At 26.8% G+C, this 24,494-nt stretch overlaps 1 protein-coding gene across 1 annotated transcript; it reads right to left on the minus strand.

Annotated features, from left to right (window-relative positions):
• Positions 1-311: 311 nt before the first annotated feature.
• Positions 312-17,032, minus strand: LOC119673500 (GATA zinc finger domain-containing protein 10-like). The gene is made up of 2 exons (XM_038084796.1): positions 15,385-17,032; positions 312-516 (listed from the first exon to the last, which is right to left on the minus strand). The coding sequence occupies exons 1-2, from the start codon at positions 16,433-16,435 to the stop codon at positions 482-484; spliced, it is 1,086 nt and encodes a 361-aa protein (XP_037940724.1). The 5' UTR covers positions 16,436-17,032; the 3' UTR covers positions 312-481.
• Positions 17,033-24,494: the final 7,462 nt, after the last annotated feature.

Here is a 24,494-nt window from a genome sequence, read left to right on the forward strand (position 1 = left end):
AATAATGATTTAGTTAACTAAATTACTGTAGTAATTTTTTTCATTTAATAAGACTTTTAAGTTAGTTGATTTTCATTTACAAAAACTGTAATTATTAACTGACACTGTATTTCACATATATTTTTTATTTGAAACTCCTCTTTACATTACAATTTATTACAATGTCAAAGATTTGTTTATTTTTATTTACTAAATATTTAAATCTATTAATTTTAATACAAATCTGTCCAAACAGACGCTATAAATCATATTTAAATTAATTTTTCACTCAAAATCAGCACAAATTTGCAATTTTATAGTGTCTAATTTATTCCTACGATTCGCCAAATTCGATAAATTAATGACACGTCTTTAAATGTCACATAATTTGTAACAGAAAACTAACATTCAAATTTACAAATCACTGAGATCAACTAAAAATAAATTGAATTTTAAGGCTTACCAAGTGAAATTCATGTAAAAATCGAATTAATGCAGTCGGTTAATAATGACTTACGACATGACAAATTTCCTTACCTGAAAAAAAAAGAAAAGGTAAAATTAATTATTTTAAAATAAAATAAAAATAATTTAATGAAATTGTCAAAAATTATATGAAAAAGTGTTAATGCTTGTTTTCGTAGAAGATAATTTAGTTATACCATAGCATTAAATAACACACCTCGATTCCAACGCCAAGTGTCAAACTTAAAGATACGCGTCTGTAAAAGGTCATTTTGGGATTTTCACTTTTTCCGAAAACACTATACAAAAAGATAATATTATACTAAAAAAGTTTTTTTTTTGGATTTTTGCATTAAACTTAAGTTTCACCTACACGACTCTCTGCAGCCAGATAGTCACCACCTACACCCAAAATTTCGTATAAGAAAATATTTGACAACTGGCCGTGTTTAATGTTTTTAACTAAAATTGACCAACGTATTATTAAAAAAAAAAAAAACTTTGCAAAATTTACATTTTCTTGTCAAAGACAAACAAATAAACGCAAATAATAGCGGTAAATACGACAAATAAAATATAATTAAAAAATACAACTCCCAAGACACAAGATACAAGACAGTGAACATCATAATTCTTCACAATACGAGTTTTGCTAATAGTCAAGCATACATATGTATATGCAGCCAGCCAGTAAGCCCAGCTCTGGAGACAGTAAGCCAGACTCATACTCTTCAGCTGAGTTGCGCTCCAATGCGCTGTTCAGAGTAGTGTGGCTACTAGAGATAAGAGTGAGCATAAGATTTCAAATGAAAATGAAAGCATTTTAGTTTTCAATTTTACTTAGTGAATTTTTATTTTATCTTCTCTGCTCTCCTCTCATCTCTATGCAATCTTAAGCTTGCACTGTCTTCTGTCTTTTTAGATATTCGCCCATGGCTTGATTGGCGCACGTTCAAAAACCATATGCACAACGTCACTAATGCCGAATGCCGACTTAGCCAAGACTCACAGACTGTCCGCTTGTAGTCATGCAATGTGATATTTTGTACTGTGATCCGATCCGATGCGATACTATGTGATGTGATGCTTTGCTTCGAGATACACTCACTTCCTCATATCAATAATTTATTTTATTTCTTTATTTTTTACATTTGTCTTAGGTTTATTCAGATAATTTTCATTTTTATCTTTTCATTAACGTGTATCTTACATACATCTTTTACATATTTTACTTTACGTTTTTTGGTGTTTGGCTCAGCACGACCTTACATACCGCTAAAACTGGATTTTTAGTATCCAAAAAATAGGGAAAAAAAACAAAAAAAAGTATACAAAAGAAATGCCAAAAATTTTTAAAGAAGTAATGATTCAAGTCAAGACCCAAAAGAGGCGAATTTCGTATGAATTTTATTTGGCGTTGAAAATCAGCGCAAGGAAAGTGAAACGAAAGTTAGGAAATATCAACTGTTTTTGTTCAAAATGAATAACTTACAAAACTGAAGGGTATATATTTTAAAATAATATAAAATAAAATTATTATAAATAAATAATAATAGAAAATAACATGCTTAAATACTAAAAGCGAATTAAAAAATTAACCGGTACAGAAAATCGTAAAGTTGTCTCTCTAAATAAACAAACATATATGGTAGACAATAGAGCTATCTACCTCTTAAATGGTGTCGAAAATTATATTGTTGTATAATTCTTTGTTTATTATTAGTATTATGGCAGAATCAACCATCAAAGTACTTATGCACACATAGGCCCAGCACTAGTGATAGCAAGTAGGGACTCAACGCCTCTTCAAACCATTTCTACTATAATAAAACATTCTTATTGAATCAACTATACTTGTGACTTATTCCATCTTCAAATCACATCTAATAAACATTCTTTTTATATCATCCATAATCGGCTTTATGAAATTTTCAAAAAAAAAAACAAATTTCCCAGAAACATAACTGTTTATATTATTTCAAGAGAGTCAAAAAGCGATATATTCAATTGTTCTATCCATGACCATAAACCTCTACCGAAGACCACGGTTGCCACTTATGGTACTTTAGTACCAAAATTGGTACTTTTTTTTCGTTTGGTACTCATATTCCAAAAATGGTACATTTTTGACGACCCAACTTTATTGTGGATATTTCCAATTAATTTTTTTTATAAATGCAACTTTGCACTATTTTATATTTTGTTCATTTATAACACTATGAAAAACACAGAACGAAAAAACAAAAAGGTCCAAAAAAATGTTGGACCTTTTTTTACAGAAATGGTACCTTTTTAAACCAATTTTGGTACAGGAAAAAATTTTCAAGTGGAAACCATGCCGAAGACACCAAATTTAATCGTATGCATACCTACCTATCAAACAACACCCAACTTCAGTTAAGAGTTGGACTACAGGTCCGGTAAAATTTGTTACAAACTGTCATAAATTAATACAAAGTAAGAACTCTCATGAAATTTTAAAGGACAACAAAGTCGTTTAATTTATTTAAAGTTTAATATAAGGAAGAAAAATATTTTAAATAAATATATGACAATTAGTTATAAAATATCGAAATAACTAACTCCTAGTCAGTTATTATAAATAAATGACATAACTCTTGGCCAGGAAACCTTCGACTATATTATTAAAAGTTAAAACAAATTATAACAAGAACCCAAATGACACTACTAAGCACCCATAGGCGGTCTATCTGAAATCTGTCGAACGTTCAACTCACAATTGGTACACAATATTCTGATATACAAGTCGAAATTTTTTTCCTTAATATCTTTTCTATATGAGAAACATATTTTATGATAATTGAAAACGTAGTTCCATTTCATAAATCAACAAATAATTAATTTCTTATATAATATAAAATACAACTTTCGTAACAAGACCACGATTTCGTATTTTGTCATAAAAAAGTAGTCTATATTTTTCATTAAACTTTTATGCTGTCGACATCAAATGTAGGACTTAAATAGATATTGAAAAATAAACTGAATGAGAATTATAAAGGAAAAAACAAATTTTGAATATTATAGATTACATGGTATGCAATGCAGTTGTTAAAGGCTGTAGCTGAATTGAGTGGAGTATTTAAAAATGTTTTCCCCCCACCCCCTTAATTTCACTTTTAGCTACAACAGTCTAATCGAGTAGTAGTATTGGGTATAAAATTTACCCAATATATAACAAAGTCATAATTTCTTGTATTATATAAAATACATAATGCACTGCAATAGAAAGAATTTATACAATACTGAATGCAAAATTACAATTTTTTCATTAAAGTTGTACATCAATTGTGTGACATCAAATGTATGATTTAAATAGAAACTGAAAATCAAACCTAATGAGAATTATAAAGAAATGTACTAATTGTTTTATTGCAAATATGTATTTTATTTTAACAGCTTTTAGTTTATTATTTGTATTTTCTTTTTAGCAGACTTTGAATTAGGTGATTATACGTATATGCATATATTCAAAAAATTATATGAAATTAATTAATTTTAAGTCCTATGATATAAAGAAACATATGATTTCGAATAGATAAAATGATTATAGTGACAAAATTTTTAAATCGATAAATTTGATTTTTAATCGGGTAAGTTCTGTTACAAATACTTTCATAAATTCTCTATATGTGGTTATTGGGAACTTTATTATTGTTTGATTCTTCGTTTATAATTCGTTTCGAAGAAGTCATTATTATTATAATTATCACAAATACTTTGATAAATTCCTTATCTGTGGTCTTTAGGGACATCTCTTTGTTTGATTCTTTGATTCTTAGTTTTTTCGTCATAAAATTATTAACGACGCACATCGATGTGAAGAACCAAGACAGTAACTATAAATTTTTAGGCATATGGTGGCCTAGAACGATTTAAATGAAAAGTTATGAAAAATAACGCACCAAACAAACGTAAAAACCAAAATAAGAAGAAATAAGTATGGCTGCTTTCGCGCATACCGCAGTTACTTGAAACTCTCAGGAGACTAGGCGCAGAGACAGACCAGCAATGACCTGGAGAAGAACAGTTTGGCAGTAGACGGGCAAATCGTTTAACGAGTTGAGAGCAATAGCACAAAATAGAAAGCAGTGGAAAACTTCTGTAGACTCCTTAAGCTCTTAATGGATTTAGTGGAAACTAAACGAAACTGGAACCTTAAGGAAATGAAGACCATTCCAATAATAATAAGCGCTAAATAATAATAAGCGTAATTGAGAAACATCTCTGTACAAATGTGAGCACCTTTGGACTCTCACAATACCTCGTTGCTACCATGCAGAAGTCAGTGATCAGCGATACCTGTCATATCACCAGAAGTTTCATTACCTAAATTCTCATATACAATATAGGTACAATATATTTGGTTTTAAGCTAAGGCTTCCAAAATGTAACTGTATGCAGATATCTGAGTTGGTGATTCATCACCTTAACTCTATTATATCTGTGGACTGTTTTAAGTCCTTAGAATATCTGAAGACGGGGATGAAGACGGAGATAATATTATGGAACTGATGTGTCTGTATCTGCCTGTGTTTATCAGATTTCGCTGTATTTTTAGGTTGCTGAGTGTTGAATTATTGTAATTGTCAATTATATTGAACAGTTTCAGTGCACGATCTTTATATATTTTTATATAAAGATATATTTTTATATATATATGAATATATCGAATATATTTTTCGACTGAATCGACATGTATAGTTTTTATTTGACATGAGTTCATTATTATTTTGTACGCGGGGTAAATTTTATACCATCAATAGATAGCGTGATGTTAGGGTTATGTATATACACAGTATGATTACTGTCCGGAGACCACTCTTCTCGTAGAGATTCCGAAGATTTTGTTTTGTTATACAAAGTAAGGGTAATATGTCATGCTCGTCATGATATATATAGTTACTATTAAGTATCTAAAATTACAACTGCTGCTGTATGTACTAAAATATGTTTCGGTTAAATTAGCAACCAAGAAGTTTTTAAAGAATAATTTTAGTAGCTTCTTATAAAAGGTTTCTAACTCTCTATATTATAAATAATTGTGTATATATATAATATATATATACATGTTTATATATATAAACTAACATCTATAAAATGTTGTAAAAACATTAAAATAATATATAATATAATAAAGAAACAAAACCAAATGTTGCAAATTGTTAATTACTTCCGCCAGCTTTTTAAACCACAAATTACAAAGCAATAATAAAAACAAAAAAATATAAAACTGTAATTACTAAAAGAAAATACATATATATGTATGTATATAATATATTGTGTATACATATCTTTTGTGTATGAGACATTTTATAATACCAGAAGAAAGTTTTTACTACAGAGCTATTTTAGTTGACGTCTTTAGTTCGGAGTTATTTGAATTTAATTTAAATTAACGCCCAAATTAGCATAAAAACGACAACTTTTGATTTCGTTTCATTTCACTTTAATTGAAATTTTATGAATTTTATGAATTTTATGAATTTTATGAATAAATTAAGCATTCCAAATTTTACATCTTCAAACGGAGCAAAAGAAGATAAAAGATATTATTATTTTATGCATATTAGAGAACAGTTAATAATGAAAATTAGTATTACACTGAGGTGTTAATATGTTAAACAGCAGTGAATAAAAGAAATGTTAATTGAAATTATTTTAAAATTGCGAATTTTTTTATCTTCTTCCAGTGAATTCTTTTCATTTAATATCTTTTTGAATTTTTTTTTTATAAATGCATAAAAATGTTTTTATTAATCAATAATAATCGCACATATTGCAAACTTTCAAATCAAAATAAATATTATTGATAATATTCGTAAATAGTTTGAAAAAGAGATAAATGCAAGTAGTAAATGAAGATGCTTTATGTGACGAAGACCATCTACAGGAGAGAAACATCAATGAAACCGACTAAAGAGTAAATGAACTGATCATTGAAATGACTAAATGACCGAAGAAAAAATATCGGCTGGTAAGTGTACAAGATTAGTAAAGCTGATCAATTTTTTGTAGAGATAAAGGTATATATATAATATATAGCTTCAAATTTGGCAGGTTCACGACTTCAACTCTGGGTACTTGCAGTCTCGAAAAAAAATTATTTACGAATAATTTAGTAAAAGAAATAATTCCTAGACCACTGAGGATAGCTATTAGACAATACTTAAAAAGCTGTCAGTCAAAAATTCAATTAATTAATAAAGCTGATCAATATTTTTAGAGATAAAGGTATATATATAATATATAGCTTCAAATTTGGCAGGTTCACGACTTCAACACTGGGTGCTTGCAGTCTCGGAAAAAAATTATTTATGAATAATTAAGTAAAAGAAATAATTTCTAGACCACTGATGATAGGTATTTAATAATACTTAAAAATCTGTTCGTCAAAAATTCAATTAATTAAAAATAATATAAAAAGAATTTTTGTTGTTGTAGTTCACTACCTTTCGAAACATCTCTGTAATATATAATTTAATAATACGGATATAGATACAGGAGTTAAATAAACTCTAGGTAAAATAAAAGATAAAAATAATGATGAAATAATGTCCTAAATATTAAATACATGTTTTATGTAGAACGCACATAAATACATGCTGAAAAATGCATTTGAGAACCTCTTATTCGAGAATCCCGAAGAACTATCAGAAACTAATGTGGTAAGTCAAATAATTGTTAAAAAAAGTTTATAATTGTTAATTGAAGGTTTCTTTTATATTAGAAATATATGCATAAAGCTTATACCTGCTGTCGACACCCAGCTGTGCTACAGTTTTTGAGAACCTCTTATTCGAGAACCCCGAAGAACTATCAGAAACTTATGTGGGAAATCATATAATTGTTAAAGAAAGTTAATTGATTGCAGGTTCCTTTTTAATAAGAAATATATGCATAAAGAAAAATTTCTTCACATAAAAATAATCAATAAATTAGGGCAAAAGTGTCTTTCTCCTTAAGGTGTTTGATGTTAGATCTTGACTTTGACATTATAAGCTACGATAATACGCTGTTGCAGCACTCAAAAAACTAGTACTATTCCGAAAAACTATTAGAAACTGATATCGAAAATCTCATAAAATTTTGAAACAAAGTTAATTTGTTGAAGTGTTAAAGGCGCGCTTTATTTAGTAATACATATAGAATTTTTTCGCATAGGAGCAATCAATAAAAGTAATAGCAGGCATAGTATAGTGAGGTAACGCAAGTATTAGGCGGTTTATATAGAGTCTGATAGTATATGTATGCAGGAGGAGAAAGATAAGGCCATAACTTCTCTCATCAATATAATCTATAAATAGCACTAGGCAGTTCCAGTAGAACCACTTGCTTGGCACAATTCTGGCCACTCCACTGATCTGACATATGCATTTATATTTAAACCTAAGTACATATAGTAATGTATGCAGGAGGCGAGAGATTAGGACATATATCTTCTGACTTGACAACATAATCTATAGATAATACATTACTAAAATACTATCAGAAAATATATTTTCTAGTACAATCTCTTACTTGGCACAATTCTGGCCACGCCACCGATCTGACGTATGCATTTGTACTTAAACCTAACTTGACCTAAAATATATTCACAATCATTGCATATTCTGATTAACTTAAAATACTATACATATGTATATTTCATTTATTATGGCAGCATTGAAACTATATGTTTTATTATTAAAAGAATTCGAAGGAGAAGACTGTGAATACTTTGCAGTTCAATAAACTCAATAATATTCTGTGACGTTAGTTTCATATATGTTCCATATATGTATGTTATTCAAGAAAAATATTTTCTATAAAGTTTTAAATTTATAAATATTCAAAATTTCATACAGGAAAATAAATCAATAATTAATTAACATTAAGTTCATTACAGGCAAGGAGGCAGGCAGTGGCAGTGGCAGTGCATTTCTTTGTGCACCACTGCGCTAATATGGAAAACAAAATTCAATGAGAAATTTCAATTTTAAAATGCACATAGATACATTTAAGTCACATAGAGACACAAATGCAAAGAAAAAGATATGAAATTGCAAACAAAATAAAACTAGAAACTCAATTTATAAAAAGCTCGTGCTGAAAAATGCATTTTGCGGTCACATATGCCACGGTAATGATACCAGAAAAAATCGCGAATTCAACACGAAATTTTTATTTCACATGGTTTTTTTAAGATACATTTTCCATACACGACTGCTATTGCGATTGCGATTGATGTTATTAAATTTTGTGTTGAATTTATGGATTCGAGTCATTTGCAATTAGGCAAATGTCAAATATTTTCTATGCCAAACTCAAAGGAAGTATAAATACATTTCAGCAAAATAAATAAAAATTTTAAAAATACAAAATATGAAATTAAATATTTGAGTAAAAACAATTTTTAAATTTAAGTTAAACAAAATATGATCCGTGATGAGAAAAAATCTGCCTTTAGTTTTTACTCAAAGGCGCTGCACTTCCACGCAGCAAAATGAACTCGAAAGATAAATTTTACTGCGCTTTACAGCACTGCTTTATAATTGTGAAATAGCAGCTTTTAGAAAAATTCCAATCTAAAATCAACTTAAGTATTAGATACACAAACTACAACAATTAACAAATTTTTTTTCCGCTCTCTCACACTGAGCTTGAAATACTTAAAGCTAAACGTCATATTTGCTTTGCCATAAAGTAGGTAAATAAATAAATTAATATAAAAGAAAACCAAAAATAAATAAAAAAAACAAATTTACAACAACAATATTATATTAGTACTAATGTATGACTTATAAATTATTAATTGTCGTAGTCCCCATAATGGCAACCCCCACACTATTGCACAGTTACACAGATACACACATACACAGCGTAGATACAAAGATACAAAGAGCGTAGATAGATACATTCGTTGAGATATGAGATATGCGATAAAGCAGCTAACAAGTGCAAAAATAGAAGTGCAATTTGCAAATGTCCCAGAACGTCACATACTACTATTAGATACTTTAAGCTGTTTTTGTTATTTTTGTTAAATATTTTTACATTATAATTATTAGATATTTTTGAAAAATATTTACCTATCCGTATCTACCGCGCCGACACTTACAATGTTTAATTTTATCTGCAAGTCTGACAAAAGGTTTACAAGTGTTTGCAGTGATCACGTGTGAACGCGTAATGCCTTTTTGCATTGACTTTGCGTCGTGTCATGTGCACTATTTCTGCAGTGCCGCCGACTGCGCTGCTTGCTGCACTTCAATTTATTGCTGCATTTCAAATAAATTCAATACTAATTAACAATAATAAAGAATTTATAATTGAACTTGAATTGTTGTTCATTTATATTATTAAGATTTATGCACATATATTTATTATATTTTCTCAAAATAAATAAAAAAAAAGTTAAACTAAAAAACTAAAGGCTTGTACTTTCCAATATTTTTCCACTTCAGATACATAGGTATATACATATATACGTATACATATGAAGTTCACAGCTTGTTTATTTTTTATTGGTGACATTTATTTATATGCCTATATTAAAAAATTCATATACATATACCTATATACACATAAGTGCATTTCAGATAGTGTAATACATAGTGCTGGTGGCACTATTTGACAACGTCCTACTATATGCTTATCAAGTCTAGACTAGCGCCAAAATGCATTAGCCTCTACTGATGACTAATAATTTTGATAACCATAAAAAATTATTAAGAAATATTGCTTGATATATGTTTATTGTAATTTAAGGAAAAATTAATAACAAAAAAAGAGAAAATTTCATACTACTGATTTAAATTAATTTAATTTAATTTAGTTTAAAGCACTTCAGCATAAAATCTTATTAAACGATAATTACACAGGTGTTTACATTAAGACATCTCAATTAACGAAAAATGAAACAAAACAAAACATAAGATGGTATGGCACAACCATATTTTTGTTTAAATTTAAGAAAAAATGAATAATTAAGAATTTCATACTACTGATTCAAATTAATTTAATTTAATTTAAGACATTTTAATATCAAGTCTCAATAAACGATAATTACACAGGTGTTTACATTAAGACATCTCAATTAACGAAAAATGAAACAAAATAAAACAAGAAGATATGGCCTTAGATAAAAACTATATTTTTGTTTAAATATACTTATTATATGAATTTTATTCTAAGTATAAATTAATGTTAGAAAAAAAATATTAAAAATTCAATGATTCTAACTTATTTAATTTAATTAACTGTAAGACACATAAGAATAAGAAAATTTTAAAGTCGGTTTTGTTTTTTAGAATTTAAATTTTTATTTCGTACGTTGTATTTTGTAAATCTCTATACGTATTTCGAGAAATTCGCTTTTGGCCACATCATGAGAATTCCTAATATTTTGATTAGCGATAATTACACAGGTGTTTACATTAAGATATCTCAATTAACAAAAGATGAAACAAGACATAAAAAGTAAATGTATAGCATAAGATAAAAAATAATTTTATATATGAATATACTAATATACTTAAATGATTTTCAGTCAAAATATTAATAAATGTTAAAAAATAAAAAGAAATTATTATCATATTACTGATTAAATGAAACATAACTAAATTAATATATCTTATATCTCAATTAGCGATAATCACACAAGTGTGTACACTACAAATATTTATAGGTGAAGAGGTTAACAAAATAAAATAATAGTAGAGCGCCAGATAATATTAAATTTTATCTATATATACACTTCTTATATGCAGTTTTGTCTTAGAACAAGTTAAGTTAAAAAACAGAAAGATATTTTTCAAATAATATAATATATATGTATATATATTGTGTAATTATAATCCCACTTTTTTCTGTCCTATAATTTTTACTATTTTATTTATTTTTTAATTGTTTTTTAGAATATTATTGCATTGTTATTGTTTCTATTTAAAAATATGACTGCGTGTATTTACATATATGAATATAAGTAAATACCATACTCTCAGTAAACTGAATTTAATGCTTAGACTTTTGTTAATATTATATTGAATTTAAGCGAAACTTCGATTTATAATACCAAAATTGAGGCCTAATTTTTTTGATTTAGTCTTTAAGTCAATTTCGATATTTAACTCATATACTTTAGTAAATGATGTTAAACAATTTAATACCTTTTGGACTATTGTAATTAAAAGTATAGAATATATAAATATATATAAAGATTGAGAGAGGAACATTAATTATTTAATTATTTTTGTTAAAGTCCAGCCTTTATCAAATAACATATAAACTTGGGTCTTAGTTGATTTCTTTAGTAAATGATGTTAAACAACTTAATATCCTTTAGACTATTATCACTAAAAGAAACAAATATATATAAACGCTAAGAGATATCGGATATCATAAAAACTGTATATTGAAGTAATCAATATTACAAAACAACACGAATATATGTGCGATTAGCACAGTTAATTATTGAGTAAATTATCGATATTCAAATAAATCATAAGGCTGAACTTTAAAGTACAGATAGAAGTCAATTTTAGAGTTTCTGTATTTCCAAGATTCTAATTTGAATTGGCTAATGTAATGTGATGTTTTCGCAAAAACTATGTACTTAACATCTATATGTTATGATGAAAAATAATATGATTCCAAGAAATTTTTTAGTATTGTTCTAAAGCACTTTTCTTTATAGTGATTAAGAAATACTATAAATTCAGTTCACTCATGTCAACAAAAGGTTATCTAGTTTAATATAGAAAAGAAGATTTATACAGAACTCAAAAGAATCTGTCTGCTGACTAATATAGTTCATTTTTGAACTAAAAATTATTATACTGGAGTAAGAACTTAGAGAAGAATTAACTAAAATGTAAAGACTCTGACAGTTTTAATGGAAAAAAGAAAAAATAAATAAAATGAAATTTATGTATCATTACTTATCGAATCATAAAGAAACAATTAAAGTTCAAGATGGAATGAGACACATCCTCAGGGACCTCAAGATTGATTCCATCAAAAAATACATAAAAGATAAAGCCCTGAAGTTATTTGCGAAAACCGACGGACTTACCAACACCGCGTTATCAAATCTCAGAATGGTTACAGGCTGCTCGGGGAGGTATGCAGATCTGAGGTCAATTATTGCTTAGTCTGATGAAGTGATAAACAATAATCCAGTCAAGGCGTAAAGAGGGGTTTTAAAAATTCGAAGTATTAAGAAAGAGTTAAAGTGCTTAAGTGCACTGGCTAAAAAACGCTTCAACATTATAACTAACGTTTTGTTCTTCAATAAAGATTATTGTAAGTCAAACTATTAAAAAAAAAATTTATGGGTGAACAATTTATTATCGCACCATTTCTGTTCTATTTTTATCATAAATCTTCTATTTATTAAAATAATATTTTTTCACTATACGTAAATTGGAAATGTAAAATATTCAATTTCATTTTATATCAGATGTATATATATATATATAATTATTTCCTATAAGACTTTTTCATCAATGACTTAGTCCGTTTCATCGAGGCAAGGTTAGAGTAAAGGCATTTGCGCTATTAAAAATTTATTTCAACTTAAAAACAACTGTTTTATTAAATTTATAAAATTGTAAAATAATATGATTTGGTGAAATAGATTCATTTCAATTATTAGATTACTAAAAAAACAAAAAAAAAATAAAATAAAACAGAATCTTTACTAGCAAAGCTGATAAGTGAGGAAGGTGCCCTTATTAGTTTTTTACAAGTATATACAAGTATATGAAGTAGTGGAAAAATTAAATTATATTTAAACATATATATATTCTATTCCTATGTATAATATAAAATACAAATTAGTTGGGTAAAAAACAGTTTCAGAATACTCATTATTCATTACATCTATAAAAAAAGACTGACATATTCACGTGAGTCTTGAATGACACAATTTCATGACATATAGTATTTAACGAATAATCTTCTATTAATTTATAATTTATTTCAATTATAAATTACAAAATCCCCAAACTAAGCAATTTGCATAGAGGAATTTCTTTAAGTATTAGATAATTAATTTAATTTATTTGATCTTATAATTATTTTTCTCAAATAAATTAATATTCCACAAAATCTTAAATCTTAAAAAAAATATATAATAGAGGTGTGGTTTTTATTGAACTCTTAATAGGAATTAGGAGTGGAACTCATAGATTATACAATAAAAATATTTTAAATCAATTCATTGTAATTAAAATCTTAAACTGTATTTTCCTGGATAATATATTTTATACAATTTAAAATGTAAATATAAAATTTAAAAATTAATATAAAATACATACAAAAATACCCTAAACGTTAATACAAAATATTGTTTTTATATAATAATATAAATATATATATAGCATATTTATATACTAGTATATATATATATATAGTATTTAATACGTAAAGAAAAAATAATGCTAAAATTGTTGATGTTATCTACTTTTGACCTGGATTGCCCCTAAGTTTCTCAACACATCAATTAATTCAGATGCTGGAAATTCTTCAAATTTAGTCAAATTGGCTATAAGTATACAATATTCGAAAATAGTGTGCTAAATATGGCACGAAGACCACATTTATCAAACTACACATATAACCTGGCCTAGTGGAACAAATACCTAGTGGAGTGGAACAAATACTCAGTCCCGATAGCTCTCCAGAGACTCTCCAGAGCACTCCACAGTCCCGCTAGCTCTGTCAAACAGAGATATATATTTCGACCGATTAGAGCAATTACTATCTCAATTTTCTTATTAAAATACCCCAGCTAAAGTTTTTAAACGTATAGACACCTATCTGCACATCATACACAAGCAGTTTTTGGAGAGATAAGTAAATCAGTCAAACGTTTGTCGCTTTTTGAATGACAAAATATGTACTGAGTCCTTCACCCTTACCATAAACAAATTAAGTTCACAATCTTCTAGACTTTTTGATCATCATTACTTTAAAGTTAATAATATAAAGTTAGTAGTAATTGAATGTTGCCCACCTTAACAATTGAATTGCCCATTGTAGGGTATATGCGCCACATTGAGACACATTGAATTAAAGGCTGTTTTTAACAGCTACTGCCCTCAATCCAATATCGCCAATAACATATAAGTACAAAAAACACTGACCCAAAGAAGAGACTTACAGATATGGCAGTAGAAACTACAGTGGATGTACTGTACTGTCTCAAATATTTGTTTAATATCGTTAATATAAGTAATTGGAACACTGACTCAGAACAGATTATTCTATATCGCCAATATAAGTATTAAGAACACCGACCTACAGAAGAGAGTAACAGATATGGCAGTACAAAGTAAGTCCACTTTCCTATAAATATCTGTCTAAAATTGCGAATATAAGCATTAACACCACTGACTCACAGAGAAGACTCACAACTATAGCAATAAAAAGTTCATTCATTTTCTCTTAAATATCTGTCCATCAATATCGCTAAAATTAACAACATTATTGGTTTAGTTAACATGATAGAGTAGATACGGAATCCGAAATATGGCCTAAACGAATGATACATGCTGTGAAAGTATTTGAAGTGCTATGTTCCTTGATATATAATAGCAAATATCTCTAATAGATAATATCAATGATAGTTTAAGCTTTCATCGAGAACTAAAACATAACAGAAATAGTTTTGATATGATTGAATAAGATTTGAACAATAAAGCGAAGATTTCGCCAACAAAATATTGGACTCATAACATTCCTACCCAACCATTGTAAATAGCAACATATAATATATTTTCAGTATTTAATAAAGTATAAGTAACTTTTTATCGACTTTTTAAATTTATCAACTATTAAGAATTAGCAGATAATCACTCATTAAGATTTAGATGATAGTTTGTTCCTTGAGCATTGAATAGAACCCCACAATTGTTGGATTGGTTCGGAACTCACCTGAATTTGTTGCTGGGAATCGTGCCTTTAAACTGTGTATATGATTTTGATGTTCATTGGCAATAGCTGCTGCAACAGCATTTGCAACGTGTTGCACAGATGCAGCTGCTGCAGCATTTGCATTGTTAACATTTGTATTTAGATTTGCATTGCAACTGTTTTGTGCATTTGTAGCTGCAGCGGCGGCGGCGGCGGCGGCAGCTGCTGCTGCTGTGTCACTTGAGTTAAAGTTGCGTTGATAATGAGAATTCTCATTATACATACGCTGATATGATGATAATGTCGGTATGCTCCACGAATTATTTGTTTTATAATGAAAATTGCCAGTACCAAAAATTGAATGCATATTTGTTGCAGCAGCCGCGTTAGCAGCAGCTGCTGCCACAGCGGCAGCATTATTCGATGAAGCATTGAGATTTTGTGTTATTGAATGACTTAAAGCGGATAATTGTGACTGTGCCTGATGTTGTTGTTGTTGTTGCTGCTGCTGTTGCTGTTGCTGCTGTTGTTGCTGTTGCTGCTGCTGTTGTTGATGATGATGCTGTTGCTGTTGTTGTTGTTGCTGTTGCTGCTGTTGATGATTATTATTATTATTATGATGATGGTGGTGCTGTTGCTGTTGTTGCTGATTATGATGCTGCTGTTGTTGTTGCTGTTGCTGTTGTTGTTGCTGCTGATGTTGTTGATGCTGATGATTATGTTGTTGCTGCACTTGTTGTTGCATATGTTGCTGTTGTTGTTGTTGTTGTTGCTGCTGCTGATGATGTTGTTGGTGTTGCTGTTGTTGATGCGGTTGTTGTAAATTATTATTCCATTGTCCATTTACTGTTGACTTTGTTGATTCATTACTACTCATACTACTCCGATTGTTGTTATCAATACCTGAGCCACTTGTAGTGTTGCTATCATTGCCGCTATCACTATTATTGCCACCACCGCTACCACCGTTGCTTCCGATATTTATAGCTGCGGCATTAGCATTCAATTGTTGAAAATATTGATTTAAAGATTCTTGAAAGAATCCGGAGCAGGCGCTTGCCTCTGAAGACATGATCACTGCTAAAGAACCTTACGTTCGGTAGTTTAAGTTCTCTATTGTAGTAATTTACGATAATTTCTTTTTAAGAATTTTTTAGTTGATAGTTTTAAATATTCTTTTATTCAAATTCTTTAGGTATTTACTACCTTAAATTTTATTAAATTATTCTTTCTGACTAATAAGAAGAGTTGCAGATAAGTTGCAAAAATTGTTTTCATTTTATTTGTACACTTTTCTTAAGAACACAGATTATTTGGAAAAATAATGTTTAAATCGTTTTTATATAGTATTGGATATATAAGTTTAAGTATATTCCGTAATCAGATGGTATTCTGATGGTGTTCAGTGTGCCCACATCTGGAAATTTTGTGCTTTCATTACAAGCTTTAGATTTGTTCTCATCGAAATGAAGTGTGATTGATTTAAGTCATGATTTATGGTTTCTAACTAATTAACATAGAAGCGGTGGTGATTCATGTGCTTGAATTTCTATATATACATATAATGTCAAATATATATGAATGTTTAGTTTTCTTTATCATCGATTATTTTTAGAATGTTTGATGTAATGCCAAATGAAACTGACGAACTTTTCGTATGTGTAACAAGAAAAAGTATTTACATAACTGTGACGTCATAAAAATTCTCAGATCATTTTCATTTATTAAATATTTTTATAATAATTATTATAAAAATTTATACAATTTATTAATTAATACAATTTATTTTAATTTATTTAAAATACTTTTTTTTAAGTTCAGAATTCAAGCTGAGAAATATGGTTTCCCAAAGAATGCCTAGCAATATTTTATTATAAAGATTAATTTAATTACATTTTGTGCCTATTATATTTATAAATAATAAATATATATAAATATTAATAAATACATATAAATAATAATAAATATTATTATATTACTTAATATGCAATATACATTCAACGGTGTAATTTATATTAAAAATAAATAGAATGAAAAATTTATAATTGTCAAAGTTTCAGATCAGATTCTGCTATAAAGTTTAAGCTATACCCGTATTTTTGTATATTTTTGTTAAATTAAATTTAGTTCGAAGCCCGTTATACCGAACAATATATAAATTTTAATGGATTTATATATGGGAATGTCAATTATATATCAAAAAGTTGTCGTTAAATAACATTGTCTATGCGTGACAAAGCCTTTCACCAAAAAATACACTATACCTATATTACAGAATAATACCTAACCCAATAATGTAATTCCAGTTAAATAATTACAATTATAGTTCTGTTAAAAAATATATAGCATAATATTATATAGTTCGTAGATTTAATTATAATTCTAATTAAAAAATATATAAAATAAAATAATATTTTATAATCCAAATTACAATATAATAAAATCCCTGTGGTTTCATTGGTCAGGTCATCTAATACAAATGGTTCCAAAAGTTCCGGACAATAAAATAATAAACTATAAATTAAATTCCAACCATAAAAGTAACCGTACTTTGTGGCTTTGGTTTGATAAAATCATATCATATATCAAAAAATATTATGAATTACCAAATCAATTCATGGATAACACATGACAGATATGGGCACTGAGATCGGGAAAAAGAAAGTTTGTTTCGACTTTTCACGCAAAATCATGTTCAAGTTAAAAACATAATGAAAAAGAATAAAAGTTCTGAAAAACCTAAAAGGACAATTCGCATTCAGATTCTAATAGAAAATATTGATTATTATATTAAAATAATTACACAGAATTACAGAAAACCCACTGCTTTTAAATATTCTAGTTTGAGTTCATATTAAGTTTCAGATTTCTTATGTAAATCACTGGTTCATCATTATTTCCTAAATAAGGAGCCTTTCCCTTAGAAGGTATGGAGGCAATAATTATAAAATGTTTTACTTAACAGTTAATAATGTTTTTGTTTGGTTTAATTTTTTACTATTAAAAATATTTAAATAATATATATAACAGAAAATTAAATTTAATTAGTTAAGTTAACTTTACTGCAAGAATACATTTAGTTCTAGTTTTTCTTGTATTATATATGTAATAATAGTATAATATATAAAAATTAATTAAACTCCAATTTCCAATTTAATTATAATAAGATATTCAAAAATTAATTATGTTCCAGTTTTTATTACAATTAAATCTTTTTCAATTTTTTATATCAAATATATTTAAATATATTTAAAAAATAATTAAAATCAACTTTTTATTGCAAAACAAATTATTTTCATTTTTGCATATTAGAAACAAATAAATAATATATTTAATAACTAATTTAAATCAAGTTTTTACTGCATTTGAACTAATTATTATATTTTTTTTACAACAAAACAGTTTGAAAAATATACAATATTCAAAAACTCATTTAAATAATTTTAAATTAATTTTTTTATATATAATTGTTATTTGTTTTTAGTATATATGACTATAAAATTCTATATGAACTCTTAGATTCTAGAGACTTATGGATTTATTAGACTAAATATCAATTTTAATTTTGCTTTAATAATAATAATATTTATTTATTTTATTTCAATTATATATTATTTTATTGTATTTTATTTTATTTTATTCTAATTTATTTTATAGTATATTATTATATTTTATTTTATTTTACTTTATTGTATTTTAATTTACTTTATTGTATTTTATTTTATTTTACTTTACTGTATTTTATTTTGTTTCATTTTATTTTATTGAATTTTATTTTATTTTATTTATATTTTATATAATTTATATTTTATTATATTTATATTTATATATTATTTATTTTTATTTATATTTATATTTTGTTGTATTTTATTGTATTTTATTTTATTTTATTTTATTTTATTTTATTTTATTTTGTTTTATTTTATTTCATTTCATTTTTATTTTCTTTTATTGTATTTTATTTTATTTCATTTTATTGTATTTTATTTTATTTTATTTTATTGTATTTTATTTTATTTATATTTTATATTATTTACATTTTATATTTTTTATATTTTATTTATATTTTATATTATTTATATTTTATTATTTTATTTATATTTTATTGTATTTTATTTTATTCTATTTTATTCTATTTCATTTTATTTTATTTTATTTTATTTTATTTTATTTTATTTTATTTTAGTTTACTTTATCGAATTTTATTTTATTTTATTTTATTTTATTTTATTTTATTTTATTTTATTTTATTTTATTTTATTTTATTTTATTTTTTATTTTATGTAAGAGAAAGAGATGACGCTGGATGATAAACAATCTTATAATAGTTATTATTTAATCATGTAATTTTTTTTTTCGAAAAAACTATCTTCATATTAATTTAAATTATTTATATTAGTAGTTAAGTGTAGTTAAAATAAACAATATTTAATTTTAATGAATTTTTCAAAGAAGAAAAGTACATTTATTTCTTTATTTCCTTTCTCTAAGTCCAATTGGTTACTTCTACTTATAATGCAAAATGTATCATATATAATATATATATATTAAATTCTTTGAACCACAATATTCTCTCATGAATTCTAATACATATAAATTGTAATTAAAATAAATTGTTTTTTTTTTATAATGCATATATAAAATAAAATTTTATACACAAATACAAATATTTGACAGCTTCATTTAAATTTGCAAGTTTTGTATTTCTCTAATTAAGTTCAGGTACTTTACGTGTATTTTCCATATAAATCAAATGAAATGTATTTTTATTAATATATTAAATATTATAATTAAACATTTTCATAGTCACGTTTCAATACCTTTTCTTGTTAATTTTTGCTTAAACGAAGTATTTTTGTAAGTGGAGAGGAGAAAAAAAAGAAAAATAATTTTTCTTTTTTTCAGCAATTTTTTTTGTTTTTTGTGATGAAATATTTTTGCTTGGACTTTTAATAAATTTTTTATTTTTTGATTTTATAAATCAAATTCAAACTGAAATGAGATCCATAACTTTATTGACGATGATTTTATAGAAGTAAACTTTTTTTTGAAAATTATTTTGCTTGCTGTTATAGGGAAGTTGATGTAATTGCATCCGCCAGAAATGATATATTAACCAAAATTTATTTATTTAACACTTTTTAAAACTTTTTAAATGTATTTTTTTTAGTCAAGGTAATAAATATTTTTTTAAATAAAATAAAATATATTTTTTCAACACTTGTACACAATTATACACTGTAGCAAATTTTATTTATTTGGAAATAAATATAGTATTATATTTTAATTTTATTTTTTAACACTAGCACAGTTAATTAAATATATGCATAAATATATTTGTATTTTTTTTTTTGTTCAATAATTTATTTTTTTTAATGTTAATTAAATTTTTAATGTAAATGTATTTTTTTTTCTTTCTTTAGTTAACACAAAATTTTGCAAAATTTTCTTTGCAAAATAAATAAATTTAATTATAATAATAAGTAAAATTAATTTCAAAAATCCAACACAAAAAACTGTTTTGATATAATATTTTCTTTTTTCTTTTTTGTTTGTTTATTTGTTTTTAAATAATTAAGCTATTTTGTTTCGATAAAAATCCGTGAAATAATTAATTTCTAGTTGGTTTCCATATATCAGATAAGCAATAAGAATTTGCTAGACGCGACCGATTCGCAATGAAATCGCAGAAAAACAATTTGACAAGTTAACGCGATGTTAGCAATTGCCGGCCTCAACGCTCGATACAGTTCAGTTCGACCCACAGTCAATCGGAATCTAACTGCAAAACTGAACTCAAACGTGAAAATGTTTACATATTTTTTTCGCTTTTTTGCAATCCGTATTTTGCGCAAAGCCAAAAGGGTAGAAGCCGCAGTCAACAACAGCAGCAACTGCACTGAGCAGAGCACGCCAACAGCGACAGCGACAGTGACGACAGAGTTTTTGCAACTGCAAGACAAATTACATTTACAACTGATATATCAGTAGAAGCAGTGGCAGCGGCAGCGGCAGCGCATAGGTTGTATTTGTATTGGTAACTTCCATTAGCATTGGGGGCTTATGGGTAGGCAGCATATGAAACAAAAAGAAAAACAAAATACTGCTGCTGCTGCTACTGCTGTTTGCAGCGAAAATTATAGAAAATTATTTCTAACAGTGTTTATGTTAAATTTGTTAGAAAATAGGGGAAGGAAGCAGCAAGCAAGTTTTTAACAAAATTAGAATTAAACAAATTGAAAAATTATTGTTTTTATTTTATTGCTGCTGCTGGTTGATATTATTATTATTATTATTATTGTTGTTGTTGTTGTAGCTAAATATGACTGACAGTTTTGTTTCAATGAAGTGCAAATGCATTCTTTATATCGTAACAAATAAATAATTTCAACAATTCATAAAAAAAAATTGTTATCAAATATTAATGAAAATAATGGTGGCAAATAAAATAATAAATTTATTATGTCTAAAGTTCTAAATTAACCTAGAATTATATAATTAGAACGAATTACTTAGTATATTAAATATACCTAATTTTTAATAACGACATATCAAAAATGTTGCCACTTTCCTTAATTATATATAATCCTTAGAACCATATTATACAGACAGTCATATCAAAATTGTCTCAATGTCATACTTTAACTACTATTTTCTCACTTCATTCGCAATTCTTTAGAATTCATTGAAAAGAACAGCAAAATGTGACAAGAGCATGGGTCTCTGTGTACTTGATTTTATAGATTTTAGAAAGAATAATATCGAAATTTTCTTGTCCAATAGTCCAGTGTCCCGTTGGAACTGATATTAACATAGATACTTCCAATTTCTTGTTGTGTATCAACTCCGAATCAGCTTTCGTCTGTGACTGGGCAGGGATGAGCAGGGATGAAAATGGGATGCCATTTCTATAGTTGCAGAAGGATTTCTTTTACTTCAGCTATATCCACAAAAGATTTATTCTTTTCCAGCTCCACATTTGATCACTCTGATTCAAAAATCAGTACTTTATATTTATTTCATCTTCTATAATTTATAGGAACTCGACATTCTCCAAGAATATGTAGGAATGTACATCATATCTTCGATACATAGTCTGTATTTAACGATTTCTGTAAATTTTCACTGCACTTTATGCTTATTCAAAAGCTAAGCACCAGTTATTACTCCAATAATTGTTTTTAAATTTGTACTGTTCTTATTTAATAGGCATTTCCTTTTCATCTTGGAGTATTTCGGGAGGAAGAACTTCGTGTAGCAAGATTTTCCCATGTAAGAGCTTTTATAGTTGGTATAATTCAGTTTACTTAAGCTTTTAAAGCATTTTTTGCAAACACTTGCCAATCATATTAGCTCCGATCTGTATGGTTCCCTTGACATATCTTCCTTAACCAACTTGTGTACTACTTGTCTACTACTCTCACATTAATGAAACGTTGGTCGAAGTTGAACCTAGAGATTTATAATTAGTGTAATTTTGTTTTAAATCCTTTATCCTTTAAATCCTTTATCCTAAATCCTTTATTTTTGTTTGGTATACTGAAGCCCTTATTCCTCGATTGACAAAAATTCGGTTCTCTCGGTTGTAGATTTCTTAACTCGAGCCCTATTCTAACCCTAAAACAGTGTTATACTGTTTGTTACTCATATATTTTGGGATACGCCGTGGGTATACCGGAAAGACTTTATCCTATCAGGTTTGCTAATCTAAAAACTTTTGTTTTGGAGATCTGTGTTTGTGATCTATTTAGTTAAAATGAATGCAATTTATTTTTAGTTGACAGCTTTTCTTATTGATAAAATTAATATAGTATAATGTATGCAGGGTATATCTTATCTAATGTATTTAGTATATATTATAATAAATAAAAATAATACTTGAAAAAATATTTCTTTTTAAATAAAATTCTAACATTTTGTGCAAATTAATTTATTAATGGATTTAATACTGATAAATCAACTGACTAATGACCCACATTACATCGCATATCCATATGCATAAATTAAAATTACTTACAATGTATTTAACTTAATAACTGATAATAATGAAAAATAATTTCTAAAGCACTTATTTTTATTTCAAACGTTGAATTTCACAAATTAAAACAATTCCTTTTATTGTATATATCTCACACACACACATACAAAACCAAAAATCAGTCAAAAAATAATATCAATTTTCACATTGCATTACCCAAAAAATTCTATTAAAACAGCAACAGTTACAGCGGCAGTTGCTGCTACAACTACAATAACAGAATAACAAATAAATACAACTAATATAAAATACTGCTGTATTTTACTCTGTAGCTAATGCTGCTACTGCTGCTGCACTGCTACTCACTGCTGCAGCTGCTGCAGCATGCGGAAGCTTTGAGTAAAAGCAAAACAAACTCTTGACGCGCACAACAAAAGTCACGCGGATCTTAATATGACCATAAAGCCCACAGTTGAGTACGGAACACGTGTATCGTCACACACAGAGGCGCTTAAACAATAACAACAACAACAACAATTGCGACTATAATAACAACAAAAATAAGAGCTGTAGCAGCAGCAACAGCAACAGCAAAAGACAAGAAATAACGACCAAACAAACAAAAACAAATGTATTTGCCTATGAAAAACATTATTTTTATAAGTCAAATTAATATGCATACACACACACGCACACATGTGTGTATATAATACGTACAAAATAATATTGTACAAAAAAAACTTGCATTGCATTAGTTGAAGAGAAGAAAATAGAGAAAAATGTGAAAAAAAATAACAACAAAATTACAAACGAGATATTTAGTCTCCATTTAATGAATCTATTGGCATACTTATTTCTATTCTTATGATGTGATATTTGTGTAAATTTGTGTAAATTTGTGAGTCAGATTACAGTGGAATAACTGATTTATAAGGAGAAGCAACAGAATAAACTGAAATCGAAATGAAAAGAAATTCTGATTGCTTGTTTATTATTGATGATGTTATGCATGCGAAGTTAACAGAGGTGAGTGCGCATGTTAAGGCAGCGGTAAGCGGATCATTGATAAATGGGAATGGTATTAAAAACAAAAATAATAATAATAATAAATTTTAAAATAATTAAAATAAAAAAAATTTTTAATTATTTATTT

The sequence above is a fragment of the Teleopsis dalmanni genome, chromosome 1 (assembly GCF_002237135.1).
Source record: "Teleopsis dalmanni isolate 2A chromosome 1, ASM223713v2, whole genome shotgun sequence".
In the NCBI taxonomy this organism is placed as follows: domain Eukaryota; kingdom Metazoa; phylum Arthropoda; class Insecta; order Diptera; family Diopsidae; genus Teleopsis; species Teleopsis dalmanni.